The 25899-nt window shown below is 39.9% G+C and overlaps 1 protein-coding gene across 1 annotated transcript; it reads left to right on the top strand.

Moving 5' to 3' along the window:
* On the top strand, positions 1-24868 carry LOC307201616 (vomeronasal type-2 receptor 26-like; the record flags this gene model as incomplete). The annotated part of the gene is made up of 11 exons (XM_079950895.1): positions 1-41; positions 2187-2272; positions 4377-4566; positions 5080-5371; positions 9817-10044; positions 16076-16143; positions 16668-16959; positions 19108-19767; positions 20135-20347; positions 21975-22101; positions 23967-24868. 11 exons carry the CDS (start codon positions 1-3, stop codon positions 24866-24868), a joined length of 3099 nt encoding a protein of 1032 aa, XP_079807021.1.
* Positions 24869-25899: the final 1031 nt, after the last annotated feature.

Here is a 25899-nt window from a genome sequence, read left to right on the forward strand (position 1 = left end):
ATGTCGCTCCAGGAAGAAAAGCTGGCCACGAGGCAAGATGGGTACACGGCGGTACGGGGAACTGCTCAGCTCAGCTGGAAAGGGGAAAGAAATAGGATAGCTGCTTATTTCCTTGACATCTGATGGGAGGGTATTCCACAGGGTGGGCGCCGAGAAGAGTCTCTGTCTGATTCCCTGTAACCTCACTTCTCGCAATGAGGGAACCACCAGAAGGCCCTCGGTGCTGGATCTCAGTGACCAGAGCTGTGAACCCAGGTTGCCATGCCCTTATACCAACTTGCTACATATACCACTTTACACTTTGGGATCTCCTTTGGCTACAACTTCAAAATTCCTCTCTGCACTACGGCTCCTATATTATATAACCAAGGGGAATTTAAGATGACAGTTCTGACTATTCTCCAGCAATTCTACAGGGAACTCAGCATTTTAACTTAATAATCACCTTCCTATAGTCAAAAGGACTATAATTAATTCTGCTGCTTCTCAAATCCATGGTGCAATTTCAGTGGCCAATGTAAAAACTCAAAGCAAAGTTTGTGGGAAATGTTATAAATATAGCCTTTCGTGAAATTAAACTACTTTTCAGGTTAGCCAGTTTTAATGTATTGACAGTGCTGTAGAAGGGATTACATGAATATGTGGATAAAAGTTAGATGTGCCCTTGTATGGAAGACAGCAGTTTTTGTTGTCTTGCAACTAGCACTATTTACTCAAAAGACATGTCAGGTCCACATAGCAAACTGCAGGATTCAGTATATACATAAGCCACTTCATAAGTACCGTCAGTCAGGAGATTTTATCATTGGTGGCATTGCTTCTCATGGTGGCTTCCTCTCCAATCCAGCAACCTTCACTGAACAAGTCCCAAAGGAGTTGCCTGAAGAGCTTAGCTATTATTAAGAACTTAGCTATTATTATTTACTTCTACTTATTTTGTCACTGAAATGAACAGTCCTAGAACACTTGCTTGAGCAGCAACTCTATACATACATATTTGGGAATAATTCCCTTCAAATCCATCTCTTATTGAAAATAGAGAGGATGGTGGTATTAGGTTTAGGAAGTTAATAGAATACCAAAAGGGGAAAAAATCTCATTGTTCCACATGGAAATGTATAACACTTTATTGAGAGGCATGCATTCTTATAAGCTTTCTGCAACCTGGTTGAATGAATAGGAAAACTTCTCTTCTGAAGCTGAAATCTGATTCTTTCATCTTATGGTCCTTATTAGGGCCACCTCACACTAAAATAATTAACTTCTGAGTTTAAATGCAAAGTACTCAGCAGTACAAAATATCATTTTGACAAAGATTGCAACTCTTGTTCTAGGGTGGTGCCTAAGGGTTACCAGCATATCCTGGCCTTAGCATTTGCAGTAAAGGAGATCAATGAAAGCCATCACATCTTACCAAACGTCACCTTGGGCTTCCACATCTATGACAGCTATGTCAATGCAAGGAAGACCTGTCATGCCACAATGCTACTTTTATCCACACTGGAGAAATTTGTCCCCAACTATATATGTGATATCCAGAATAATCTGACAGCTGTCACTGGGGGACTTGACACTGAAACTTCCCTTCATATGTCAACTATCTTGCATCTCTATAAGATTCCATAGGTAGGGCACTTCTGTCTGTGTGTGGAATATTTGAATCCAATACCATTTCCATACTTCCTTGGTCTTTCCAGATTTGGTTTTGTGTGGGTTGGAACCAGAAGGGGGTGCACTAGAAATGGATGGGTGGCCCTTCCTTCCTTCCTCTTCTCATTGTTCCAAGACTAAGAAAACCCTCATAAATAAGGATGGGGAATGAAATGATTGTCACATGATAGTCACAAAGTATAACTGAGATTCATAATGACACAAACCAGACTACTTGTCTGATTCAGTGTAACACATCTTCTGATGTCCCTTTATTAATTGGTTTGTGGTGAATACCAGCTGATTACCTATAGCTCCTTTTAAGGGATAATTATTCATAGGATATGATGCCACTTTTGATATGTTAAAATAAGAATTTCCAACCTAACATTTATTTCTCCAATCTCTCCTTAGCTCACATATGGCCCTGCTCCAGTGATGAATGATCAAACCCCAGGATTTTCCTTCTACCAGATGCCCCCCCCCCAGGAATGCCACCAGTTTGCAGGAATTCTCTATTTGCTTCTGCATTTCAGATGGACATGGATTGGGGTCCTTGTGACGGATAATGACAATGGAGAAAGATTTGTGCACACTGTGCTCCCAATGTTTGCAGAGAGTGGTATTTGCTTTGCCTTTCAAGAAAAAAAATCCAACAATTAGTTTTGCCACTGCAACTGATGACATGATTCAAGTAGGGGCAAAATTGCATGAGGAAATAATGAGCAGCAAAGCTAACGTAGTGCTGGTCTATGGAGAATCTTATGCAATGATATTTTTAAGATGGCTTCCCTATCTAAAAAACATAGTGCCTGTGACAATGAATATAAAAGGTAAAGTGTGGATCACAACAGCCCAGGTGTTATTCACTTCATATAGCTTTCAAAGGAATTGGGATTTAGATGTGTTCCAAGGCACTATATCTTTTGCAATTCATTTGAAGAACTAGAAGGTTTTCATCAATATGTTAAGAGCAGAAATCCATCCATTACAGATGGAGATGGTTTTCTCAGGGACTTCTGGCAACAGGCCTTTGACTGTCAATTCCCAAATTCCATGGCTGGCAAGGTGCAGTGGAATATTTGCACTGGAGAAGAAAAGCTGGAGAGTCTTCCTGGGGATTTTTTTGAAATGAGTATGAGTCCTCCTTGATTTTAAATTATTGTATGTGCAATGGGGAGCCTTTTCATGTCATGATACATTAGTTGCCTCCCTTACTATAAAGCTTATGGTGCATTGTATGAACCTGAGAGGGTGGGGCTTTGCAGTGTGATTCAGCTTCCTCTTCTATATTTGTTCACATGTGAGTGGGGATGTCAAAGCAATCTACTGAATTATCAAGTGTATAGCCTTCCACCCACTTATTCAACCTTCAACATAGGAAGTATTTTCCACACTGGTTTGCTTAAAAAAAAAAAGAACAAATTCTAAAAAATTAAATCTTGTATCCATTATATGTAAACAGAAGTGTAAATTGATTTGCAATACACATTATTTAAGTATTTATGCATTTAAATCTGTAATACTAGTTTATGATGAACATTTGTAACTGTCGACTTCGTTTATATTTTGCTAGTTTAAAAAATACCTTCCTTTTAACCTTGAATTTTATTTATTTATTTTTATTTTATTTATAATGTTGATATATATGTTATATTTTATGTAAAATGAGTAGAGATTTTATTTACAATTAAGCGGTATACAATATCGTCTCTCTCCTGACCTGTGTCTCATATCTTCATTATTTATTACTAGAGACAGTCAATATGCACTAAGGCTTCAATGCTAATTCTGTCTGATCAGAAGTAAGTCCCATTGACCTCAAGGGGACTTATTCCCAGGTAAATGGAATTAGGATAGCCCTTTCGAACCACTTCCTTTGCTCCGCATTTTTCTTTCCTTATGGAAATAAGTAGTCTCTTTTGTTACCTGTGTATTTCATCTGTACTCCTCAGTTAAAGTGTGAGGCTCAATGAAAGGAGAACCATCTGGATTTGACTATTCATTTTGATCACCAACCCCACCTGATTGGTGGTTGGCATCACTCTTTACAGAGACAAAAACCAAAGAGGGATCAGGAAGCAAGTTTTGTGAAGTGATATTTAATATAGAAACCAAAGAAACCAGGATTTCAGTTTCTAGCATTTCTAGCATTCTCTCTCTCAAATCACAGATGTGAACCATTGCCTAATTCCTACATGCTACATATACCACTTTAAATTTTGGAGTCTCCTTTGGCTACAGGGACTGTTATGATAAGTTCCTACCTTCAAAATTCCCCTCTCCTCCACTGTTTCCATATAATCTAACGAGGGGGGGGGTAAAATGAGAGTTGTAAATATTCTCCAGCAATTCTACAGGGAACCCAGCATTTTGTCTTAATAATTACCTTCCTGTTTGATGATCGAAAGGTCTGTAATTAATTCTGCTGCTTCACAAATCCTTTGTGTACTTTCAGTGGCCCTGGAAAAACACAAAACAAAGCTGTTGGAGGATGTTATAAATATAGCCATGATCATGAAAAAACGGTATGGGGTAGGTACATTACTTTGATCCTGGGTGTCCTAGATTCCCACCTCTCCCAAAACTAAACTACCTCTCAGGTTAGACAGTTGTAATGTAATATAATATGATGACAGTGCTGTGGAAGAGATTAGATGAATATGTGGTTGAAGGTAGATGTGCCCTTATATGGAAGATGGTCTTTTTTGCTGTCTTGCTGCTAGCAATATTTACTCCGAAGGTATGTCAGGTCCACATAGAAGAGTGCAGGATTCAGTTTACACATCAGCCACTTCATAAGTACCATCAGTCAGGAGATTTTATAATTGGTGGCATTGCTTCTCATGGTGGCTTCCTCTCCAATTCAGTAACCTTCACTGAACAAGTCCCACCGGAGTTGTCCGAAGAGCTTGTGTAAGAACTTATTATTATTATTATTATTATTATTATTATTATTATTATTATTATACTTCTATTTATTTTGTTACTGGAATGAACAGTCCTAGAACAGCAGCCTCAGAACACCTGCTGAGGCCGCAAACCTATACACACTTATGTGAGAATAACTGCCTTCAAATCCATTTCTGACTGAAGATACAGGGGATTATGCTGTTAAATTAAGGCAATTAATAGAATACTTAACAGGGAAAAGTCCTGTTGCTCCACAGGGGAATGAATAACACTTTATTGGGAGGAATGTATAATTATGTGCCTGAAATTTGTGTACTTTTGAGCAGTTCATATAATCTTTCTGCAACAAGTAGAACTAATAGGAAAGCTTCTTTTCTGAAGTAGAAATCTCGTTCTTCCATTTTATGGTCCTTGTGAGGGCCACATAACACTGAAATGATTAACTTCTGAGTTTAAATGCAAAGGACATACCAGTATGAAGTATCATTTTGATAAAGATTGCAACTCTTGTTCTAGGGTGATGCCTAAATGTTACCAGCATATCCTAGCCTTAGCATTTGCAGTAAAGGAGATCAACGAAAACTCTCACATCTTACCCAACTACACCTTGGGCTTCCACATCTATGACAGCAATGATAACGCAAGGAAGACCTATCATGCCACAATGCTCCTTTTATCCACACTGGAGAAATTTGTCCCCAACTATATATGTGATATCCAGAATAATCTGACAGCTGTCATTGGGGGACTTGACACTGAGATCTCCCTTCATGTGGCAACCATCTCACATATCTATAAGATTCCACAGGTAGAACACTTCTGCATGAAAATCCAATACTCTTTCCATACATGTTTTATTCTTTGAGATTTTATTTTGTGCATTGGAAGCAAAATGGATGCATTAGGAATAATCTGATCAAACGTTATTTCATTCTTATACCCAGATTAAGAAAAGCCCACCTTTAAATTCATAATAAGGGAAGAAAATGGGATTGGGAACAGGAAGTTTGTAAAATATAATTGATATACAGAACTAGACAAACTCAGACTGCTAGTTGGTCTTTAATATAAGACAGGTTTTGATGTTCATTGGTTTGTGACAAACAGCTCCCAGTTGCACAAATCACATTTTAAGGAAGCTGATTGAAAGGTTTGATGTGCAACAATTGCAAGTACTGTTCCATAAAACCAATTATCTCGACCAATTTGAATCTGGGTTCAGGTCGGGTTATGGAACTGAATCATCTTTGGTTGTCCTGATGGATGATGTTTACGGGGAGTTGATAGGAGAATATGACTGACTTGATTTCTCAATGACCTTTCATACCATTAACCATATGGTCCTTCTGAATTAACTTAGTTAACTGGGATTGTAGGCACTAGTTGTGATCCTATCTGCAGGGTTGCTTTCAGAGAAAAACATTGGGCAATTATCTTTCAGTCCCATGGCAGTTGTGCTCTGAGGGGTGCCACAGGGCATCATCAAATGCCACATGTCATTTAACACCTCTATGAAGCCATTGAGTGTGATCATTAGAAGATTTGGACTGGAAGTCATCAGTACGCTATTTCACTGCAATATTAAATCACTAGATATTGTGCAAGCCTGGACTCAATGGTGCTCTAGATGAGGGCTAACAAACTGATTCTGAATCCTAGCAAGATCGAGGCACCTTGGGGAAGGGTCCCCAAGTCCATTTAATTGGTCTATTGCCTGCTTTGGTTCAGTTTATTCTTCCCCTGAAGGAGCATTAAATATTAGGCAGAAACAGTCCCTGTTGCTGTTTCAGTGCCTAAGGCAATCCTCTTCACACAAACCTTTTTAGTGGATGTTACGCAACCTGCATCTGTATTGGAATTGTTTTTAGAAGTTTTTTTAGGTGTTTTACTGTTTGTGGGTTTTGTATCCTAGGCTCTTTTGGGGGGGAAGTAGAAAGATAAATTATTTTTGATATTAAAATTTATATAAGTAGTCATGGATTTGAAAATTTACACCACCTCTGCAGTGTCACAGACCATGTTCCCATAAGCATCTTATTCAGAATTTTTATGCTCCAAGTTAATGTGTTTTGTTTGCATGTTTTTCATGTTGTATACCTTTTAACAATCACTCGTGTATCTTCTGAATGAATTCTGCATTTCTGGGTTGATTCCAGTCCCAGACTGAACATATGTAGGTCTAGGAATGAACTCCACATTATAAAATATACCGTGATTTCCCCTGACATAACCCATCAAAAATAGGGTAACTTAGATACATGTGAGATCCAAATCAGTCAGGATAACAACTACATAAATAGAAATTGCATGATTAGCTTTCTAGGTAAATATGATAAACATTTTGATGTAATTTGCAGTTGTGGCAGCTAATCTGGATCAGTTCCTTGGTTTGAAGGGTAGGGAGGCTTTAACTCCTTGCACATACAAATCCACTATGGTCCCAATCCAAACTTGGGATCTTGCTTTGCTTTGAAATAATTGTTTTTTCCCAATGCAAGATTTTGGTGTGCATTAATTTTGGAATGGGAACACAATGCAATGATAGGGTTAAACACCCCATACCAATTATATGCCACTTTTCTGATCCAGATCTCCTCCCACCCACCCAAATATGTAATTTGCATTTTAAAAACTACTGAGGTGGAGTGGTTGCAGATGCCAAGAATGCACTTCTAATATATCTCTCCAGCTGCCCTGATTTCATATGTGTAACATGAAGGGGAGTGGTGATAGGAAGCGAGAAGGAGAAAAATGAAAGACACAAAGAGATTTGTTTGGGGAGTTGCCCAACACACATTTGACTCCAGTTCTACTGAATTTTAGTAGAAGCTTCAGCTTCACTGGCATGTGGCAACCACCAGATTTCACCTGAAAAAAAAAATGGAGTCCACATCAGAAAAGCATCAGCACCCCCTAAATAGCAAAGCTCTCATTTTCTTTGCAGTAAGAAAGGTTCCCAACCTGAGTTATGAAGAAAGGGGTATAAAGTGAGAGTGCATCTGTATAAATTCTGTTGTGTGTATTGACTGGGGGTGGGGGGAATGGGATAAACTGTAGATTGAGACCAGATTGAAATTTTACCAGCATTATCTCTGTTCACTGAAAAATAATCCTGTTAATCTCTGAGGGATTAACTAAATTGGATATCAGACTAGAAAACAGTTCCTGAAATGTGTGTGAGTGGCTGTAAATAGTTGAATCTGCTGTAAAATGATAAAATCTGTATCACCTTTCTCTGATCTCTCTTTAGCTCACATATGGGCCTGCTCCAGTGATGAGTGATAAAATCCCAGGATATTCCTTCTACCAGATGGCCCCCCAGGAACACCAACAGTTTGCAGGGATCCTCTCTTTGCTTCTACATTTCAGATGGACATGGGTTGGTGTTGTTGTGATGGATAATGACAATGGAGAAAGATTTGTTCAAACTGTACTCCCAATGTTTACAAAAAGTGGTATCTGCTTTGCTTTTGTAGGAAGAATCCCAAAAGTTACTTTTGTCAGTAACTCAGATAATATTCTCGAACAAGGGGGGAAAGTGCATGATGAAATAATGGCTAGTAAAGCTAATGTTGTGGTGATCTATGGAGAATCTTACTCAATGGCATTTTTTAGGTGGATTCCATATCTAAAGGGCATTACACAAGTGGCTATGAGTGTAAAAGGAAAAGTATGGATAACAACAGCCCAGATGATGTTCATTGCATATAGCATTCAAAGGAATTTGAATTTAGATATGTTCCATGGCACTTTATCTTTTGCAATTCATTTGAATGACGTAGAAGGATTTCAGCAATATGTCAAGAGCCAAAATCCATCCATTACAGATGGAGATGGTTTTATCAGGGACTTTTGGCAACAGGCCTTTGGCTGTGAATTCCCAGATTCCGTGGATAATAAAATGGAGGGGGATATTTGCACTGGGGAAGAAAAGCTGGAGAGCCTTCCTGGGGACTTATTTGAAATGAGCATGACAGGTCATAGCTATAGTATCTACAATGCTGTTTATGCTGTGGCCCATGCTTTACATGTGATGTCTGCAGGTAGGCTTAGACACAGAGGACTTGTGCACAAAAGGAAACAGAAGAATTGGAGCCAACAGTTCTGGAAGGTAAGGAGTTGAACCATAGGAGCCAACTCCTAGGGGCTGTGGGGTTTTGGTCCCCACAATAAAATATTTGAGGGGACTGGGCCCCCGCAAAGTTTATGAGCATTCTCATTCAAATGGTGTGTGTGCACTGCGGCATGAGATTGATTATGTGGGGTGGGGCTTACCTGGAACCCCAACATATTTTATTTGAGTAGGCACTCCTGAGTTGAAGATTCTCAAGTGGCAGAAATTGGGTCTTACTTCCTTCCAACATCTGGGCTACCTCAATGTTGCAGACCTAGTCTTTGCTGCTTGGCTTCACAGCTTTCTTTGTGTGTATCAAGAAGAGGAAACCAGTGCTGGATTTATACTTTGTAGGCAGGGCAGGAGGAATTGAAGTTAAAGGTGGCCTGGTTGATTTATGATATATTGTGATACTTCCAAATTCTGGACATTTGTGGCACCTGTTGAAGAGAGAGGTTTGGAAGTGAGATTCTTATTGCCTCGTAGCAGAGTTAGCAAAATGCCAATTGTTCCAAGCACATTAGACTTGGTGAGATTTACATCTCCCCTCATCCACCTTTAAACAAATGTTCCCCACAAAAATACTTAGACCAGAATAAATTACAGACACTTAGCTTTCCAGATACAGTAAGTGAATATTTTACTCAGAATTTCAGAAGTTACAGTAAGCAAGTCTCCATCTTCAGGCAGTAAAACAAAGATTTTTTAAAAAAATAAATAAATCCTAATGACATAAAAAGTGCTTGGTTTCCTTATAAAAGGAATCAGCAAGTAACACCACTCCAGGCTAGCAAAAAGAGAAAGAAAGAAAATGTTGTCTTGGCTTTTGGCTCTGAGTCCACCCTACATCTGACTCAGAGTTTGTCCACGCTTCTGTTTGCCTCACTCCTTTCCCCCAGGTAAACTCATGGTTTACTGCTGAATCAGAGGCATGGAATAAGCGGAAGTGAGGACAAGCCCTCTCTCAACACCCACCATTAGTTTGGGACTTTGCTCATTATTAGATGATGCCTTAATGTTTTCCTTTGTGTCAATATCCCTTCAGAGCAACAGGTATACCATCCCTACATTTGATCATTGTATGAAAGATCAAAGTGCAGTCTTCTATGAATGCCTCCTTTCATCTTCTTTCTGTCTAGCTCCACTACTTTCTGAGAAGTGTCTCCTTTAACAACACTGCAGGGGATGAGGTCTCCTTCAGTGAAAATGGCGAGGTAGTATTTGGCTTGGACGTTATCAACTGGATTATTTCATCCAACCACTCCCTTACTAGAGTGAGGGTTGGAAGGATAGATTCACAGGCTCCTCCAGACAAAGCATTTATCATTGATGAAGATGCCATAGTATGGCACAGCTGGTTTAACCAGGTAGGGCCCTTGTGTGAGCTATTTTGAAGAATTCTAATTCTAAATGAGCACTGATCATCTGTCTTGACCTCTAAAACTTCTTTAATTTGACAATCACACACACCTATGAAAAGCTGGTTTTTCATTGAAAGAAGGTTAATGTCTATCAATGTGTTTGTATTGATACAAAAAGGTTGGCCAATCACAGTTTCATATGGAGAGAGGCAGTCCTTAAGGAATTGCAGTCCTGAGGTGTTTCAGGGTTATATGTGTACAATTATATTGTGGTTGCTTTCTTGTACTGTAGTTTGTGACCTTGATCATATAGAATACTGCCCAAACACCTCAATATCAGTCCCCAAAAGTAGTTCCTATAAGTGTTCACTGTGTGGCAATGCTTTGTCTAGTTGAAATGAAAACATTTGTGATATTACCAGCACTTTCTCCTAATGCCCAATTAAAGTTGCTTTATCAATGTCTGGTACATCCTCCCTCTCCTCATAGAAAATAACCTACTACCAGAAGGATTCCTGAATTAATAATTGTTCTCATTATCATTATTCTGCTCTTTATGTATTAGACTCAGCCTCATTCTGTATGTACTGTGAGTTGTCAACCTGGATCTAGCAAGAAAGTGAAGGAGGGGGAGCCATTTTGCTGCTACAATTGCATCCCATGTCCAGAGGGGAAGATATCAAACAAAGAGGGTAAGAGTTAATTGTACTTAGTTTCCTTTGAAATATATGGTAAGAGGAGTGATTATTGTAAACTGTGAGGAAAAATAATTTGCTTTGAGATAACAGTCACTGCTGAGGAAGCTCAGGACTATGATCCTATGGAGGATGTATTAAGTAGGACTGAAAGGCTAATAATAACCAGATTATTGAAAATATCCAGTATGGTAAAGGTACTTTTGGATCAACCAATAACTGTTGATATTGTTCAGCAGTTGATGGCTAAACAATTAAAAATGATCAAATAATATTTGATGAAGATGAAGAAAATAAAGAAAATGAGCCAGATGATGAACCACAGAAATACAACATAGAAAATGGAGACAGGGAATAAACAGAGGGGCCAGATCAAATTGATGAAAAGTCGGCAGGACTGGATCATGAAATAATCAAATTGAAGGACGCAGACCGTCACATGGAAATGGAAATGACCTCCATACAAGGATTTCTGTGTGGGATAAGAGTTAAGATATACCTCTGAGAGAGGAATTTCTATATTTTTTCCCCTCTTTTTATGTTTTTAGTTTTGTTTAGTTAGTTTTTTATTGTAATGTGTTGTGAAAATTCTCACTAAAACTTTCCAAAATAAGAGAAAAGGAATAAATGGTATTGAAATTAAGTCGTGTCTGACAAATTGCTCTCAAATACATGTAAACCTATTTAAATTAGTCTGGATCAAACCCAAAGGCAACTAAATTATAATGCAAAATGGCTGTAATCCAGAGGAATATGCACATCAAATTATGCAGCTCCAACTTCTAATTTTTTAATTTGTTAGTTACTGAATGATTATTGAAATAGCTAGTGCAGTTTCCTAGAGAATAACATTACTACCACATTTAGCATATGTTTTTGATCCCAGATAGCTTATGACATCGTTTCCATTGCTGCATTCCTCACCCCAGTCAGATGCTACTTTAGATCCATGTAAAACTTAAGCCGTCATACTCACTCCTACACACCACACTGGCTGTATAATCTTATTTCAAAGGATCTGTGCAATGAAAGCAGTCACAGCATGCTGTTGAAATTGATTACAAGTATATTAGCTCAGATAATCAAGTCACATCCTTTTTTTCCAGATATGAATGACTGCAATAAATGCTCAGATGAAAACTATCCTAGTGAGAACCAGGATGTGTGTATTCCCAAGGACATAAACTTCTTGTCTTATGCAGAACCTTTGGGCATCAGTTTAGCCTTCCTGGCTCTTTTCTTTGCTTTGATCACAGCACTGGTATTGCTAACATTTCTGAAGAACCACAACACACCCATTGTCAAAGCCAACAACCGATTCCTCACCTACATTCTCCTCATCAACCTTCTGTTCTGCTTCTTTTGTGCATTATTGTTCATTGGCCAACCTAAGAATGTGACTTGTCTCCTTCGGCAAACTGCTTTTGGAATCATCTTCTCAGTTGCTCTTTCCAGTGTGCTGGCAAAAACCATCACTGTGGTTCTGGCTTTCATCACCACCAAACCAGGATCCAGAATGAGGAAGTGGGTGGGGAAAAGACTGACCAGTTCCATTGTTTTTTCATGCTCCCTTCTTCAAATAGGCATATGTATTGTGTGGCTGGCAACATCTCCCCCATTCCCAGACGCTGACATGCACTCGGTGACTGAACTTATTATACTAGAATGTAATGAGGGGTCTGTGACTATGTTTTACTGTGTTCTTGGCTACATGGGCTTCCTGGCAATTGTGAGTTTCATTGTGGCTTTTCTTGCCAGAAAGTTACCTGACAGCTTCAATGAAGCCAAGTTCATTACTTTCAGCATGTTGATCTTTTGCAGTGTTTGGTTATCTTTTATTCCATCCTACCTGAGTGCCAAGGGGAAATATATGGTTGCTGTGGAGATCTTCTCTATCTTAGCCTCTGGTGCTGGATTGCTGAGTTGCATCTTTTCCCCCAAATGTTATATTATTTTGTTTAGACCTGAGCTAAATAACAGGAAACAACTAATAAGAATTAAAAAATGAAGAAATATGTATTTGATATAGTTTATAATCAATAAGTCTATGTGTGTGTACTCGTGCGCAAGCAAGCGCATGCATGCATATGAAATTGACTATTTGTAAACAATAATAATAATAATTTCTTGGCAGTTGTCTTATGTTAGTCTTATCTACAGGTCTCCAAAATACCCCACAGCTTTCCTGCAGAGAACCCACTGTTTCCTCAGGCTTTCCCGGGATAAAGAAGCAGGGCAGACAGAAGTGTGGATGAGCCCACAAACAGTAAAAATATGCACACGCACATGCACACACAAATACACACACCATAACTCACTGCCTTCCAAAGGCCTGTAGAAACAGAAATGTTCTGGCCTTCTGCCTAACAACAAACAATGATAATGCCAGGCATGCTTCCCAACATGTATTCCATAAAAAGAGATCTATCACTAAGAAGGCCCACACTCATATTGCCATCCTCTGTATTTTCCTCAGGAGACACATGGAGAAAGGCCTCTGGTTATAAATCATACGATCACAGGAAATTCTTGAGGTTCTGGGGCCCTGAGCCATGTAAGGCTTTATAGCTCCAAAACACCACTTTGAAATGAGCTCTGTCTCTCTTTCAACAAAGATTCCCATGCAGGGTGGCCAAGGTAGTTTCTGTGCCTAAAGTGAACCTAAACCCTGTTTGAAATGGATTTTTAAAAATTGATCTCATCCAAGAAAGCCTGATCTGGACAGCAACTGCCTTCTTGGGAACTTTGCCTCTGGAAAGAGATTGGAAAGACTGGAAAGAAAAGAAAAAATGTAAAGACCTAGAGGAGGTGATCAGAATAAACACAGCAGAAAATGGAAACATCAGGAAATAGAATCTGACCATACAGAACTGGGCATGAATTAAAGGATATATAATGAGGGGAAATATGGAATATTAATCCAATATGTGATCACAGTGGAGAAATTTTAATATGGATATGGATGGAAGAATTTATTATTACTCAATGCATTGGAATAGTGATGGGAATTAATGGAGGTAAAGTTACTTACCAATAATAATAACAAATTGGGAATCCCTCTTGGACTTTTCATGGGGAAGATAAATAAATTATTCTGAGACACTTTGACTTCAAAGAAATATTGTCTAACAGAAAGTGGTGAAGACAAATCTTAACATGGACTGAATGTTTCAAATAATCCTTTTTTAACGTAACCAGAAGATGGAAAATTAGAAGCTCTTTTTATCTATCTTTTGTGTTTCTTTCCCTTTTGTCTTTTTCCTTTTCTTTATCTTCTTATTCTCTCATTCTTTCCTTTCTCCTTCTTCTTTTCTTTCTTTCTTCTTTCTTTCTTTTTCTTTCCGTTTCATTTTTATTTTGAAGTCCTATGTTTAGGATCTTTGTTAAAGTTCAGGGATTAAGTAGTCATGGGAATGATGGATGGTTGATGGAGAACCTTGGGTGGGTCCTCCACAGTGAGAGGCTAGGAGGGAAAAGGATGATTCCTGGGAGTGACTGCTACCCTCTTTAGCTGGTGGGGGCTGAGAGGACTCTGTATTCTACTTGTTTTGCTTGTTATTTTTGTAGCTGTTATCTTCTGTATTGTGAAAAACTTTAATAAAATTATAGATATAGATATGAATTGTATTCTTTGTGGCTGTTTCTTGTGTATTGGGGGGAAACCCATCACAGTGGTTTTTGCATTCATGGCCACTAGGATTCAGGATGAGAAACTGGGTGGGGAAAAGACTAGCTAACTCCATTGTTCTTTTGCTGCTCTGTTATTCAAGCAGGCATTTGTACTGTTTGGCTGGCAACCTCTCCCCCATTCCCAGATGCTGACAGGCATCGAATGACTGAAAGAATGGTCTTTGAATGTAATGAGGGGTCTTTGACTCTGGTTTACTCTGTTCTTAGCTACATTGGCTTCTTGGACATTATCAGTTTTCTTGTGGTGTTCAGGTTAAGTGTCAAGGTAAGTGTCAATTTATTCTGAATTTTTAATTTTAATGAAATCAAATGAGTCACACATTGGAAATACCTGTCCTGGGATAATGTCTAGTATCCAAAAGTGGGTGGGTGTGGGTGTTTTGGTCCAAAGGAGAATAATGTCATTATGGCTATTTTCCTCAGCTTGAAAATTCCAACCAATGGGAACTTTCACCAGCAAATTCACTGTGGGCACAAATCCACCTCCTTGGTGTTCCATGGGGCTAAAGGCTTTTATGGAAAATAAGTATCACCTTGGATTTTGACCACATTTGACAGTGTAAAATGGATATTCAATCTAGTCTCTTTATTTAGAGGCTCTGAAAGAACTGCTGCAGAGGCAAATGGCATGTAACTCACATACATACATACATTCCTGCTCCAGGTGGATCACGTTTGGTCAAAACTCTCCACTATGACCTGTCCATCTTGGGTGGCCCTGCACAGCATAGCTCATAGCTTCTCTGAGTTATTCAAGCTGCTTCGCCATGGCAAGGCAGTGATCCATGAAGGGGAAATAAAGCAATAACCTCTCTTAAATATATAGTGCCGTGATAAAGCAATAAAATATTGGTGTGTTGTCCTTTTAAAGTTCTTTCTTTCAAACTGTTAACACAAAATCTTGTTTTGTGCTTCACTCTCAGTACTAAAACCAATTCTCTTTCAGTTGCTTCAGTTCTGGAGCAATCTTCCTAAAATGGCTTCCTGTGGTAATAGCTCCATAAAGAAAAGGAAACATGCATAGCCTTTGTAACAGATCCACACTCATACTCTATTTCTGAACTTCTTTTCTTAGTCATTCCAAAACTTACTGCCCCTTGTTTTCTAACTCAGTAAAAGAAAAAACTTCTCTTCAGAATATATGACAAACACATTTTCTTTAGTGATTCCACAGGGCAATTCTAGCTTTGGCAATAATTACCTTGATTATCAACATAACTGTATTTAATTCTGAAGCTTCTTAAAACCCCAGAGCCAGTAGCCATATAGAGCTAGGGAGGGGGGCTGGGAACAGGTGGTGATTCTGCATACTTCACATTATATAAAATAAGAATCAGATCTATCAGACTAAGTTCTTGCAATTTTCAAATCTTGAATCTACCATTCAAGTCAGATAGACGTAATTATGGAGAGACTAATGACAGTGCTTATTTGCTAAAGAAAAGTGTTGCTAAAGAAAATAGGGGGGAACTGTAGAGTCAAGATTTCCGCTCACTTTTGTGATGACAGTTGCAGTGTTCTTGCTGCTGGTACTTCTTCCTCATGTGGTATGTGACATTCACAGTGTTCAATGCAGGGACCGTAATCCCCACCCGCCACCTCAAAAGTATCATAAGTCCGGAAGCCTTATCCTTGGTGGCATTGCTTCTCAGGCTCGCTTGGTTTCCAACTCATTCATCTTCAAAGAAGAACCCCCTCCAGCTTCAACAGAAGAGCTTGTGTAAGGATTTTTTTAAAAAAATAATCTTGCTTTATTCCACCAGGATAATCAGGAGTGGTACCTCGGGTTAAGAACTTAATTCGTTCTGGAGGTCCGTTCTTAACCTGAAACTGTTCTTAACCTGAGGTACCACTTTAGCTAATGGGGCCTCCCACTGCCATGCGATTGCTGTTCTCATCCTGAAGCAAAGTTCTTAACCTGAGGTACTATTTCTCGGTTAGCGGAGTCTGTAACCTGAAAAGTCTGTAACCCAAGGTACCGCTGTATAAGAAATTATTGGAGCTGCAGAACACTGTGTTGCTCCTTTGGGGTGTAGAAAATGTTAAGATGATAAAGAAAACACTGAAGAAAAGAAGCTCTCTTTACTCCACATGTTAAAAGAATGGTCACACTTTTCAAAGCTACCCTACTTCTTCCTTATTGATTTTCTTTGTCCTTCCACATCCACTCCTTTATTCCAGTCGTTTCTTTCTTTAACTACATAAGGGAAACCCTTCTGATCCAGAATTCATCTCTCATTCTAGCATTGTGCCTAAGAACTACCAACACATTCTGGCCTTGGAGTACGCGGTGAAGGAAATCAATGAAAACTCACAGCTCTTACCCAATGTCACCTTGGGTTTCCACATCTATGACAGCTATTTAAGTGCAAAGTGGACCTATCATGCTACTTTGGTACTTACATCAAATCCAGACAGGTTTGTCCCCAATTACAGGTGTGGTGTCCAGAATAGCCTGACAGCAGTCATTGGGGGACTGGATTCTGAAATCTCCCTTTACATTGCAACAATCTTGGATATCTATAAGATTCCACAGGTATGTTTTTAGTGGGGTATAGGATTCTATCTACTTCATTTTTCTTTCTGCTTTAATATAGATATTTATTTATGACCATCCTGTGCTGGCTATAAAAAATATTCTTCATGAACATTCATTTCATATATAGCTTGGTTCCTGCTGAAACTCAGATCATCTGATACCAATGAACTTTTTATCTACATACTTAGGTCCACACTCTGAGAGCCAAACTGAACCTGTGTATGTTTAACAAACAAAGTGCCTACCTGCTTGGCTATAAAATAAGAGAGGGGAGTCTGTTTTTTTCTTTATCAAATGGACTGGACTTAATCATCCAGGGGTCCTTTACCTTTACCTTTATCAAATCCTACTTATCTCATGGGGCTCAGTTCTGATTAGACATGGATAGGACTGTATTGATAAACTATAATTTTCCCTTTCCCTCTTTCGAGGTGCGGCTAACAGATTGAGGTTGAATGCTGACAAGACAGAAGTACTGTTTTGGGGGGACAGGAGGAAGGTGGGTATGGAGGACTCCCTGGTCCTGAATGGGGTAACTGTGCCCCTGAAGGACCAGATGTGCAGCCTGGGAGTCATTTTGGACTCACAGCTGTTCATGGAGGCGCAGGTCAATTCTGTGTCCAGGGCTCCATCTGGTCTGCATGCTGTGACCCTACCTGCCTGCAGAGTGTCTCGCCAACATGGTGCATGCTCTAGTTCTCACCTGCTTTGACTACTGCAATGCGCTCTGCGTGGGGCTACCTTTGAAGGTGACCCAGAAACTGCAACTAATCCAAAATGCGGCAGCAAGACTGGTGACCACTGAGACCACATAACTCGGGTCCTGAAAGACCTACATTGGCTCCTAGTATGTTTCTGAGCACAATTCAAAGTGTTGCTGCTGACCTTTAAAGCCCTAAACAGTCTCGGCCCTGTATACCTAAAGGAGTGCCTCCACCCCCAGCGTTCACCCCCGAAACTAAGGTCCAGTGCCAAGGGCCTTCTGGTGGTTCCCTCACTGAAAGAAGGGAGGTTACAGGGAACCAGGCAGAGGGCCTCCTCGGTGGTGGCACCTGCCCTGTGGAATGCCCTCCCACCAGATGTCAAGGAAATAAACAACTATTGTACCTGTCTTTTAGAAGACATCTGAAGGAGGATCTGGCTGCAACATCTGTCACCCCATTGATCGCCAGGGTAGAAGACATCTGAAGGCAGCCCTGTATAGGGAAGTTTTTGATGTTTGAAGTTTTATTCTGTTTAATATTCCGTTGGGAGCTGCCCAGACTGGCTGGGGAAACTCAGAAAGATGGGCAAGGTATAAATAATAATTTATTATTATTATTATCAGCAGCAACAACCGCTATGGCCCTTCCCCTACAGTTCCCCAAAAACCAGAGGTTCCCAGAATTACGTGTGCAGGTGAGGAGGCTATTTTATCCCAGATCTCAATGGCCATAGGAAATGTGCTTTTAAATTTCTGCTGTTCACCTTCTCCTCCCTATTTTTCTCAAAGCGCAGAAGAGAAAATTGTGGCACCTGAGTTTCCCCCAAAGAGCAATATTTCCAGCAAGGCAAATGTGGTTTTAAGACATGCTTCAGATAATCATGTGTGGCAATGAGGAGGTTTTCTTATCCTCCACTATCAATACCCATCCCATGTAAAATGTACTTGTGAACTCTAACACCTTCCCCTGTCCCCTTCCTGGATAACCCTTTCATTTGGGTCTCTACTTTTCTCCAACATCTATTCTATCACTGGAATCAATGCAGATCTCTGTCCAACCTTGAATTCACTAGATGACCATAGGCTGCCTCCTGCTTCCTAAATATTAAATTCCTATCTCCACCATGCAAACAACGACATTCACTTATCTTGGAGGATAGTTATAACTATTAATTGAATTGAATACTTGCAAGTGGCATGTTTATTATTGTCTTTCTCCCCCATTATTAATATCTATTTAGCTCATATATGGTTCTGCTCCAGTGATGAATGATAAGACCCCAGGCCTTTCCTTCTACCAGATGGCACCTCAGGAAGGCCAACAGTACATGGGGATTCTCTCTTTGTTGCTGCATTTTAGATGGACTTGGGTTGGGCTAGTTGTTATGGATAATGACAATGGTGAAAAATTTGTGCAAATTGTAGTTCCTCTGTTTTCCAAGAATGGTGTGTGTTTTGCCTTCCTAGAAAGAATCCCTGGATATAGTTTTGTCTCTGAAACTAATGACATGATAAATAAGGGGGCAAAAATACATGATAAAGTGATGAGCAGCAAAGCCAACATTGTGGTGGCCTATGGAGAATCTTATTCTATGACAATGTTCAGATGGCTTCCATATATATCAGGGCTCGAACACATGAGAAATAAACCAAAGGGTACAGTATGGATAACAACAGCACAAGTGGAATTCACTTCACTGGCCTATCAAAGAAACTGGGAGACAGATTTATTCCATGGAGCTCTGTCCTTCAAAATTCACTCCAGTAATATACCTAGTTTCCCCCAATTTGTTGCAAGCAGAATCCCATTTAGCAGACCAGAAGATGGTTTTATTACAGCATTCTGGAAACAGGCATTTGGATGTGAGTTTCCAAATACTGTTGTGGACAACATAAATGGAGATATTTGTACAGGGCAGGAGAAGATGGAGAGCCTTCCAGGGGCTTATTTTGAGTTATCCATGACTGGTCACAGCTACAGCATCTACAATGCTGTCTATGCTGTGGCCCATGCTTTACAAGATATGTCCTCATCTGTACCCAAACGGAGAGGAATGGTGGATGAAAGAGGACCAAAGCTTCAAAATCAACAGCTCTGGCAGGTACCGGAATCAAAATCCTTCATTTGGCATCACACTGTATATTGGATGTTTTTCTCTCCCAATTCTTACTGTGCTAACATTTTCTTCTTCCTTCCACATTGATAGAATAGAATAGTCCCTATGTCATTCTGCTATTCTGTTTTAATGTTTGTGGTTTGTTAATTTACTATATGTACATTGTACTAATTTTTGCAGATTCATGTACAAGTCCTTCATGCAATCTCTTTGTCATCAAGAATGAGCATGTCTTCCACAACCCTTTTCCCACACAAATATACAAAGTTGTTTTGCTGCTGCCATTGAACCTTAATCTGAAGGACCCCAATGCAGCCCTTTCTAAAGTCTTACCTGTTCTCTTTCAATTTAGCTCCATCGCGTTCTCAGAGGTGTTTCATTTAACAACAGTGTGGGGGACAAAGTATTCTTCAATGAGAATGGAGAGGTAGTAGCTGGATTGGATATTGTCAACTGGATTCTGCACTCAAACCAGTCCTTTCATCTTGTGAAAGTTGGAAGCATTGCCGACCAAGCATTCACTATCAGGGATGATGGCATAACATGGCACAACTGGTTTAACCAGGTATGGTACAATTTTTAGCAGACAAGGAAGTATTCAAATGTTGAGTGAACATTCACTTCTAATCTGTACATTTAATTTCTTTGGGCAGTGTTCAGCCCAAAGCACAATCTGCGGCTTATATGGCCTAATTATGTGAAGAGGGTGCTTGCAGAAATGTGTCTGACTACATGCCGTCTCAAGGGGACATGGGTGGTGCTGGGGTCTAAACCACTGAGCCTTGGGCTTGCCGATTGAAATGTCAGCGGTTTGAATCCCTGCGACGGGGTGAGCTCCCACTGCTCGGTCCCTGCTCCTGCCAACCTAGCAGTTTGAAAGCACGTCAAAGTGCAAGTAGATAAATAGGTACGAATCTGGTGGGAAGGTAAACTGCATTTCCGTGCACTGCTCTGGTTCGCCAGAAGCAGCTTAGTCATGCTGGCCACATGACCCAAAAACAGTCTGCAGACAAATGCCAGCTCCTTTGGCCAGTAAAGCAAGATGAGCGACGCAACCCCAGAGTCGTTCATGACTGGACTGAACTCTCAGGGGTCCTTTACCTTTTTTTTACATGCCCTCTCAAACCCTTCCCACCATGGCTGGTGAAATCAAGTGAAGGAGAGTTGATCCAGTGGGTCCAGGTTGAATATTTCCTTGTGGGAAGGGGTGGTACCTGCTGCTCCATCTACACTTGCTGAGAGAAGCAGATAATGAAATAATAGTCCATATTTACCCTCTAGAAGTAATTTGAAAGAAACTAATCAGATCCTCTTGAAGGACTCATTCCAATAATAATTGTGAAAACTGGCAATTTAATTATAACCTCTGGAATGATGTTCAATATACCATTTTCCCACCCTATATATATTCTGTTGTTTCAACTCTGTTTTCTGCATTCCCCTCTCCTATTCCCTTGTAATAGATTGATTTATTGTTTTTATTACATTGGAAATATTTGCTAAGGGGTAAATAGAGGGAAGAAACTCTGAAACAGAATGTGACACTATCACAATTATTAAAAATATGGGATAAGTATAAAAATGAATTAAGTCCAGGTATCTCCCCTCTGGCTTCTGTAATAAAACTAATAGATTTCTTAGGAGAAATCAGGTATCACATTTCATTAATGGGGGGGGGACACTTCATAATTTGGAGATTTAATAAAGAAAAATAGGATTGTTGCCACCATGTTACAAATATTTTCAATAAGATGTTGTTTTTTGTTGAAAATACTGTGCCCAATATATGCATTAAAGCAAGAGTCAATTTGGAGGGAAATGGCAGTGAACAAAATCAGTGTCATCTTGTAAAAAGAAATGGAACAAAAAAGATATTCCAGCTCTGAATTACTCTTTTGAAAAACATGGCAACAATAGTGAAATCATACTACTGTGTAGGAAGCAAAATTGCGACCAAATTTATAGAAACCTGTTCAGTTTTTACAATATGTTATCTGTGTAGGTATAAATAAAAGAATAATGCTGTACCATATTAATTGTTTGTAGAAAAAGAAAATGGTGGTAGCTTTGAGCCCATTCATACATTACTGAATAGTCTTGTCACTTTGGAAGCATATGGAAAATTCCTGGAAATTTAAGGATTCCAAGCTCTTCATTCTGAACATTGTTCTCCTCTTTCATATTTGGATTAGACACAGCCTCTTTCCATATGTACCAAGAGTTGCCACCCTGGGACCAGCAAGAAGGTGAAGGAGGGGGAGCCATTCTGCTGCTATGATTGCATCCCATGTCCAGAAGGCAAGATTTCAGAGCAGAAGGGTAAAAAATATATTCTCCTGGTTTACCAAGTAGACCAAATATAATCCAGAGGAATAGGTATACAGAACTGCTTTTTTTAAAAAAAGTCGTGTGACGTTATTACTCTTCTGCACTCTGGGACATACGTTTTGCTATATATGGTGGGCATCATTCTTTATGATAACAGAATTAAAGGTGATACGGTCATATAAGAGCAGATGGTTTCCACATACATGTCCACATACTTTATCAAACAGTAGCCAGGGTGGGCGGTTTCCGATTCTAGTGGTGCTTGAACAGCCAATGATGGTGTGAACTGGGGGGGGGGGAATTCAGTTTGAAATGAAATATGTGCATATACTATGCATATTATGACACAGAGCAGGGGTAGGCAACCTAAGGCCCATGGGCCGGATGCAGCCCAATTGCCTTCTCAATCTGGCCCACGGATGGTCCGGGAATCAGTGTGTTTTTACAAGAGTAGAATGTGTGCTTCTATTTAAAATGCATCTCTGGGTTATTTGTGGGGCCTGCCTGGTGTTTTTACATGAGTAGCATGTGTGCTTTTCTTTAAAATGCATCTCTGGGTTATTTCTGGGGCATAGGAATTTGCTCATTTCTCCCCAGAAAAATATAGTCCGGCCCACCACATAGTCTGAGGGATGGTGGACCAGCCCACGGCTGAAAAAGGTTGCTGACCCCTGACATAGAGCAACCCATGGAGCATGGTTTTTTCTTGGTGCTCCAAGCAGCAACTGTTGTTGATGGCATTCATCTGTCTCAGGAGACAATGAAAGAGTGTGCCTTCAGGGCTGAGATCAAACCATTGAAGAGCTGCAGTGCCTGCTGTTGCTGTAGAAACTGATACAGGAGAGACATGTTTTACTGCAGGTGGGGCAGATGAAGGAGTCCGGTTCTGTTGCTACAGATGCACCATGGTCTTTCTTCTCTCTACACTCCCCCCAGTGGTCATTTCTCCTCTGGTCCCTACTGTAAACTGTTAATAAAGAAGACCATCTTTGGGCCACCTCTTGCCCATGTGCACATCCATTTGCATAGATGAAGAATAATCCATTTCTGCACATGGCTCTGGGAGCGATAGAATGCACAGGTTCACTCCATAATGCAGATTAAATAAAACTCCTCTGTGATCCCTAAATCAAGCACTGGGTTGAGTTAAAAACAAAGTTACTTTCCCTGGGACATCAAGTAAGGCACCCTCAGAAGTAGTAGCACCTAGCACTGCTGACACTGAGAAAAGAGAAGGGTGTCATCTTTGCAACTGATGCAATGACAGAAAATTGCAGCAACAATATGCTTTATGCAACTGTTTTGTCCACCTACATGTGCGTAGGCTGCTCAGGCAGCGTATGTTATGCTTGCAAGATCTGAATACTCATTCTTACCAGTAATTCACAACAGATTATTCTTGCTCAGTTGTACAATCATTATTTGCAATATTGTATACATGTTTAATATTGTAGCAACTATATAAATAATCATCGGTATGCTCATGGCACATATTTTATTTTTAAAAAACTACTGTGAGGTCAGCTATACCCAGCATGCTGTATGTCCAATACACTGATGCAGTCAATTTTTGTTGAAGGTTTAATGATAATTGGACTCCATTCACCATTAGCAGGGCTCTATGATCACAGCTGGCTTACTACATCCTCATGCCTAAACCCAAAAGTGGACTTATATCTATTTAAATGACTTTAAAGGCTCCAGATTTAAATACCCAGATGCTGCCACATTGCAGAGTATCAGCATTAAATATATCTTGTAATTTGAATACATGGTTTTTATTGGTCCTGGAGGAATGATTTTGGCGTGTTCTTTCAAGATTAATGGAGTAAGACAAAACCTTTTTCATTTTTCAGATATGAACGACTGCCAGAAATGCACAGATGGGAACTATCCAAACAAAAAACAGGATTTCTGTGTTCCCAAGACTGTAACCTTCTTGTCTTATGAAGAACCATTAGGGGTCAGTTTAGCTTGTTTTTCTCTGTCCTTTGCTTTGATCACAGTTCTGAACCTAGGAACATTTATGAAGTACCATGACACTCCCATCGTCAAAGCCAACAACCGTGACCTCACCTACATTCTCCTCATCTCCCTCTTGCTCTGCTTCCTTTGTGCTTTACAGTTCATTGGCCGACCTGAGATGGTGATGTGTCTCCTACGACAAACAGTTTTTGGAAGTGTCTTCTCTGTGGCTATTTCTTGTGTCTTGGCAAAAACCATCACAGTGGTTCTTGCATTCATGGCCACCAGGCCAGGATCCAGGATGAGGAAGTGGGTGGGGAAAAAGCTAGCTAACAGCATTGTTCTTTCCTGCTCTGTTATTCAAGTAGGCATTTGTACTTTATGGCTGGCAACCTCTCCTCCATTCCCAGATGCTGACAGGCACTCAATGACTGAAGAAATTATACTAGAATGTAATGAGGGGTCTGTGACTCTGTTTTACTCTGTTCTTGGCTACATGGGCTTCTTGGCCATTGTCAGTTTCATTGTGGCTTTCCTTGCCAGGAAGTTGCCGGACAGTTTCAACGAAGCCAAGTTTATAACTTTCAGCATGTTGGTTTTTTGCAGTGTTTGGTTGTCCTTTGTTCCAACCTACCTGAGCACCAAGGGAAAATACATGGTTGCTGTGGAGATCTTTTCCATTTTAGCCTCCAGTGCTGGCTTGCTGGGTTGCATCTTTTCCCCCAAATGCTACATTATTATTTTGAGACCTGAGCTGAACAACAAGGAACAGCTAATAAGAAGAAAAGAATGAATAATTTGTGTCTTTATACAATAGTTTGTGAGAAACTTATTTTCAGCAGCTACTCTATGTAATGCCCTGGCTGCAGAATAAAGGCCAATTTAAAGTCAAACTTGACCAGAAAAGCACTACGGTCTGTACCACTGAAACTGCTACATTGAAATACAGTGGAACCTTGGGTTTGAATGTGATCCGTGCGGGAGGCACGTTCACAACCTGCAGCATTCGCAATTCGCAGCGCCACGTCTGCGCATGCGTGGGTAACGATTCGGCATTTCTGCACATGCCCAAAGTGCAATTTAGTGCTTCTGTGCATGCAAGAGCGCCAAAACCCGGAAGTAACCCGTTCCAGTAGTTCTGGGTTTGGCGCAGTGCGCAGCCCGAAATCACGTAACCTGAAGTGTCTCTAACCTGAGGTACCACTGTACAGTAAGCCCATAACTTATGTGGGGGTTACATTCCAGGGATTGCACTGAAACCAAAATTTCAAATTGTCAAAATGACAGTGTTGTTTCTTGGACACCTACCTCCTTGTCACTCCTTATCTCTATCTATCTATCTATCTATCTATCTATCTATCTATGATCTATCATCTATCTATCACCTATGTATCATCATCTATCTACCTACCTACCTATTTATCTATCATTTATTTATTCATTTATCTATCTATCTATCTATCTATCTATCTATCTATACCAAGCACATAAAGTTAAATGAACACAAATTAATGTGCATGAGTTGTGGGTTTTCTGTATATACCATAAATGAAAGATATAACCCTGAACAGATAGCTCTGTTAACTGTATTCCATTAGACAGTATGATAGGTAAAGGATTTTCCCCCTGTAACAGAGACATGCTCAGGTTGAAACACCAAAAATAACACAGGGTTGGATGGGGGAGCGGTTTAAAATATTTTTTCAAAATTAAAAAAAAATATTGAGCAAACGTCTTTTATTTGGCATATTCTCAAGAAGCTCAGCTGCATCAATAAGTATAATCATTACTTCTCTGCTACCACACCAGTCTGTTATTACTGGA

This window comes from Podarcis cretensis (assembly GCF_951804945.1).
Source record: "Podarcis cretensis genome assembly, chromosome: 13".
NCBI lineage: Eukaryota > Metazoa > Chordata > Lepidosauria > Squamata > Lacertidae > Podarcis > Podarcis cretensis.